This window comes from Rhamphochromis longiceps, linkage group LG23, assembly GCF_057381845.1.
Source record: "Rhamphochromis longiceps isolate RC_006_pf linkage group LG23, R_longiceps_female_GT1.1, whole genome shotgun sequence".
Taxonomy (NCBI): Eukaryota; Metazoa; Chordata; class Actinopteri; order Cichliformes; family Cichlidae; genus Rhamphochromis; species Rhamphochromis longiceps.
In genome coordinates, this window is record NC_140578.1 from 33,780,362 (window position 1) to 33,786,361 (window position 6,000).

General features: G+C 40.4%; 1 protein-coding gene across 2 annotated transcripts; it reads right to left on the reverse strand.

The window, feature by feature from the left end:
* Positions 1–340: 340 nt before the first annotated feature.
* On the reverse strand, positions 341–4,122 carry LOC146642431 (helix-loop-helix protein 2-like). 2 transcript variants are annotated; one of them, XM_085399374.1, is made up of 2 exons: positions 3,412–4,122; positions 341–2,711 (listed from the first exon to the last, which is right to left on the reverse strand). In XM_085399374.1, exon 2 carries the CDS (start codon positions 2,656–2,658, stop codon positions 2,287–2,289), a length of 372 nt encoding a protein of 123 aa, XP_085255500.1. In that variant the 5' UTR covers positions 2,659–2,711; positions 3,412–4,122; the 3' UTR covers positions 341–2,286. The 2 variants fall into 2 exon arrangements, with proteins under 2 accessions (XP_085255500.1, XP_085255499.1); XM_085399373.1 differs by having other exon boundaries at positions 341–2,694; positions 3,412–4,121.
* Positions 4,123–6,000: the final 1,878 nt, after the last annotated feature.

Below are 6,000 nucleotides of genomic sequence, written 5' to 3' on the forward strand. Positions count from 1 at the left end.
GTGTGTGTGTTTGTACATTATGCACATTTTTATGTGAGTAGGCTAGTGTGTGTGTGTGTGTGTGTGTGTGTGTGTGTGTGTGTGTGTGTGCTCTCAGACGCCCAGAAAGCATCTGAGAGCTTGCACTACATGCATGCTGAATGATTTGCATGTACACTTATGTCACTCCGATCGTGCGTGTACGCGCGTGCGCGTTACGTGAGCCTGACGTCATCAGGCCAGTAGGCTTTTCTTCATTAGGATAAGCTGAATATTCTAACGGTGGCTATGTCCTAGTTCTCTGTTACATTCCAAAACCTCAAAACTTTTTTTTTTGAGTAAAATAAAATACAAAACGTGCTTTTTCTTTTCAAGTATTACCTTTTTAATTAAAAATAACACCGAAAAATATGAAAAGTTTGTCCATTAGAAACCAGCTGTCACACAATACCTCTACTACAAAAGATCTGCATAAAGCAACAAGTAGCCTACACAACCCTGAAGAGACAAAAAATCTTTGGATAGAGGATATGTTTTTTTCCCTTTCACTATAAAATTACTTATTGACTTTTCCTAATACAAAGCAGAGACAAATAAATAACCCAATTAATCAGAAAATAAAATAATAGTCAAATCAGCGCACTGAAGATAATATTTTTTTCAAAATAATAATTTTTTGGTTATAGCAAATAAATAAATAAATAAGACAAAGAGGTTGAGCTCTGAATCGTATCCCCTTGGTGGTTTGAATTATTTGACAATCAGTGTCGATGAAGCAAATGTTTTTTTTACTTAGTTTTTTTTCTTTAGCAGCCCAATTCTAATTCACAGAGAAACCTCTCAAAAAATGGGAAACAAATTCATGGGGCCACTAGACCCCATCTTGAAGTGCTTATCGTTGCCATCGATAGACAGCGGACATGAAAAATAATAACAAACAAAAAACAACAACAACAACAACAACAACAGAAAAAAGCATCGAACATACATCAAACGAATAAATTATACAATGGATTAACAGAAAGTGCCATTTTTGAAGAACACCACCACTTTCCAAGTTCAAATTCACAGCCTAAAATATAGAAGCAACAAACCATTATACATTTATACAAAAAAGACGGCAGCTTATGATATTAACATAAATAAATTAGCCTTAAATATTAACACAATTAAATAAATAATTCCATACACTTTAGGAGAAACAAAAAAGCATGATTAAGGTCACAATTTTATATGTCATAAGTGGCACTTACGCATTGAAATGTTTTTTTTTTTCTTCCTTTATGGAAAATCTAAGCTAGATCTAAAGCAGCTATGTTTACGTCCTTTCGTTCCGATCGGGGGGGGAAAGACCCCGTGTTTATTTTGTTCAACCTCAAAGTGACACAGTGAGGGGAGCATTCAGAAATCTATTCATGATATTAGATGAGATTAGGCTAATATCATTTTTAGATGTAGATTAAATGTGAAGCAAATTAAAATAACCAGAATCTTCTTGAATTTTTTGCAGCCCACGCGAATTATTATTATTTTTTCTGTCCTCCACTGCATCACTGCAAAGGAAGCATGAATGCCTGCGGGGGCTCTTCCAGACCCCCCCCCCCCTCCCCTTTTGCTGAATATCGGAAAAAATAATTGTCATTATTGCATCCAACGGCTCAAAACAACTCGGCGCTTGCTGCTTGCAGTGAGCGATCTGGACTGAAAGTTTAGGCTCCCGTAACTTTTTGCACCGCTGCCACTACATCAATCAACACTGGACTCACACTAAAGGGCTCAGCTCACCATTAGAGGTATGGCAGAGTGTCAGCATCCGGGGAAGTGATGCTTTAGTTTGGATGGAGATGATGCTGGGCAGATTTTGGGCCTTGAATTGGATGGAAATTTTTTATTACATATCATTAAATGAAATAGAAGTTTCGGTGAGATGAAGGCAACACTGTGTCACAGGTGTTAGACCGATATATATGTGGAGCCGATATCGACATTTTTACATCAATCAATTAAGCAAGTCCACCTTAAAACAACAGTTTTAAGGTGCAGCAGAAGTTTCGATTGTTTTTTTTTTTAATTCACTGCAAAATTATCTGATTACTTAAAAATTGACCTTCCTTTTATTCAAAGTAGTGCTTTGTGGTGTTGAAAGCTAAAAAAAATCTCCTGCATCATTCCACCCTGACCGCTAACCTTGCCATAACCAGTTAACTCCCAGCACGTCGAGCGAGTCCAGTCTCCCAACAACTCAACCAGTTTCTCTCACATATGTGTGCGCGTAGAGGGCGGAGTGGGGGGTGGAGTGGGTCACTTTTAGACATCCAGCACATGATTGAGATAGGAGATGTAGCATATAGCCAGTCTGAGGATCTCGATCTTGGAGAGTTTCTTGTCCGGAGGTAATGTGGGGAGTAATTTCCTCAGCTCCGCGAAGGCCACGTTGAACGCCTCCACCCGGATCCTCTCCCTGGTGGCGTGGGCTGAGCGGTACTTGGCCGTGGCCCTCCGTCTTCTCCTCTTCTCCTCCCTGCTCAGGGGCTGGTCGGCTTTGCATTTGGCTCTGTCCTCCATCTCCGCCGGCTCGTCCGAGGCACAACCGGCCGACTTCAACCCATTGAGCATCGTCTCCGGGTCGGACTGAGTCCAGGAGAGGTCCGCCTCAGCCTGATCCGGGCTCAGCATCATTTTTATTCTGCGGTGTTGGCAGTCCTTCTCAAGAACCTGTGCACGGGAAAAATCTGTCATTGAAACATTAAAACATTGCTGCTTTTTTTTTTTTTAATGGTCATTTTAAATTCCACATTTTACAGTCAGAGAGCTACTGTGTCACATGCGTTTGGATGAAATAAAAAACTGGATTGATTTTTGAAATCATCGTTTTTGCTGTTTTCCTGCACTCAGGCACCACTATGAGAAAGCCCACAGCGGGTGCTCCAGTCCCTCCTGTGCCTATTGCATAATAAAATTAAACTCCATAAATAATGAATGGTTCAAAATTCGCGGTTAATTCACGAAAGCTTCAGGCCTTAAAAACAGCCCAACAAATTTGAATTTCCAAGTGTCATGTTTGCAAAATATTGTTTTTTAAACGACGAAACTCTTTAAAAATACTATTTGTTTTTAAATTAAAGAAAAAAAAACTTTTTTGCGAATTAACATAATCAGAATTGGCCATCTGTCACAGTGTGATGAACACATCTGCTTGGCTGAGGCCGGAGCGACTTGACAGCATGAAGGCAGGAGATGGTAAAATAATGTTGACATCTGCTGGACACCAAATTATTGGAGCAGTTGCTTTTTTTCTTGATTTTTGTTAATAAAGAAAAATAGATCTACGAATCTAAAAATAATAATAATAAAAATGAACAAATCGGAAAAAATCGTATTTAATTTGTTTTTATTTAAAAGCTTAATTTTCCACAGAAATCTGAGACTCACCTTGACAAAGGGTTGGAGGTTTTGTTCAGTTTTTTTCTTGTTGGGAACTAAAAGGCGCTCTTGAGCGGAGCTTCAACTCCAAATTAACTCATATTCCACCGGCCAAAAGAACCAACAAAAAAAAAGACAACAACAACATCAGATGTTAATGAGACGAACATTCAAAGAAAAGAAAGAAAGGAGAAAAATTATTTTCTTTTCTTTCTTTCTTTCTTTCGGTTTTTTTTTTAAATAGTTTTTGACTTTTCTCAGCCGCGAACTTGCAACATGGGATCACGCGGGGTCAAACGTCAAGCGTGGAAATGTTTCTGCTGATAAAAAAACAGCCCATCAAAAGTCTTGAGATGATTAGGTCGGACGAGTTGGAGAAAAAGAAATAATAATAATGATGATGATGATGACAGTGGTGGTGATGGTGATGATAAGCGTGGATCAGTCAGCCCCCCTGTGTGATCCCAGCGATGGAGAGACAATAGAGGAGATGGGCTGATAGCGGTGAAAGTGCAGCCAGGGCTACTCGTCCGTGAGCCTGTTGGAAGATGGGGATAAAAAGAGGGACAGATAAGCGAGGCTCTCCCTTGTCAGGAATCAGCGGATCGGAAGGCGGTTCGCGGATAATCCCCCCTCTCTCTTCCTTCTTGCGCCGAGTGTCATATGCGAGATAAGATCCAAGCGATCTGGACTAATAAAGGCTCACTTCATGGACGGAGGGGATGGAATATATTTGAGGAATGGTATTGTCTAACGCCGCCCCTCCCTCCCTCCCTCCCTCCCTCCTCTCTCACCCCTCTCTCTCCTTCTCTCGCTCCTCCTCCTCACACACACACACACACACACACACACACACACACACACACACACACACACACACACACACACACACGCACCTCCTCCCTCTTTCCTCACTCCCCTCAGCCCCCTCTCAAGCGGTCTCACTCCCGTGGGAGCAGTGGGCAAAGGGAAAGCAGAGATGTGTGCATGATAAAGCGTGGAAAAAAAGGAATACTTGTCCATGTTGTGAGTTTTTGCACGTGCTCACATTTGTAGTGAATATTAATGATTATAAATAAATGTATATATGTATTTTAAATGCAAATGAAGGGGGGGGGGGGGGTCAACTTAAATGCGATACAAGCCTGTAAAGAAATATTTTCTAGAATGCTTTAGAAATGTTGCTTATTTTTGGTTATTTTCTTGGATTTATGAAAATTAGAAACCATTTTTTGTAAAGAGGTGAAATAATAAAGCAGCTCCTCTGTTTTTTTATATGGTTTTAATTTGGTGCTGTTGACAGGTTGAGACTTAGATTTCCCTGGCTGACACACCTGAGTGTGTTTCACCCTGCGTTTATCAGTGGTCTGTTGTACTAATGATTATTAAAATAAATAAATAAATAAATATTTGTTTTATTGTCAAAACTAGTTGGTGTGGAGAGAGAAAAGGGTGGAGAAGCTGCATGCCAGTCCGAGGATGTATTAGGATTAGGTTATAAAACAAGAACAAGAATCAAAGCAACTGTTGTCAGTCAAACTTCTTCCTTTCATTTTTTTTCCTCACAGTGTTTAACACTCATTGAATCTTTTTTATGTTTAAAACAATTCATATCCATTTGTTGACATCCTCATTTGATTTGGTAAATAAACAGCGAAACTATAAAAGAGAAAAACAGCACCTCAAAGAATCCTGGCTGCTAATCTACAGCAGGGGAAAATATGCTTTAATTTGCTCTATGCTACTCAATGACTGCCCAAATAAGTGCCCAGAGGTGTTACCAAGAAGGCCCTGATTGATGACACTTGCTTATTAAAGGACTTTGATATTAAAGAATAGCAAAGAAGCATCAGGGAGAACATTTTTCCTATTTTCTCAGATATGCGACTTACAGTATAGCCTACACATCGCTGACTTTTATCCAAGTTCTGCAGCTCTTTCCTGTCCCTGTAAAAAAAGAGAAGTGGAAGTGTAGTTTAAGGGCCTCGGAGAAACAAACCTGATATCCAGACACACAATAAAGATGGATGTAACAGCTGAGTCCAGCGGAAGAATGGCTGGTGAAGAATATAAGTGGGGATAAATGCCAACATATTGTCCCGCTTGTCACATATATATCCCAGGATTATGTCATATATAATGTTTTTGGAGTAGAATTGACACAAACATAAACATAACTTTTTCTTTTCCTTATTATATTGACATTTAGATTTAGGAAAACTTCAAATCAAGCAAACTTGATCTCTTCTCTTCTCCCATCATGCCTCCCTGTGCCCGGTGGCACCACCAGCGTCAGGCCAGGAGGGCATGGTTCCAGAGGAGGAGCAGCGGCCAGTAAGTGTGGGGACTAGCTGCGCCTAACGAGGTGATTAAAACGATAAGGGGAAGCACGGATGACTTGCCGTGGCCCGCAGCCACTGACGTGTTTATTGTCTCACGCACACACACACACACACACACACACACACACACACACACACACACACACACACACACACACACACACACACACACACACAATATGTGAATGAGGGAGAGAAGTACTACCACAGTGCCAGAAGGACCATATCACTGAAAAATCAGCGTGTGTGTGCATGA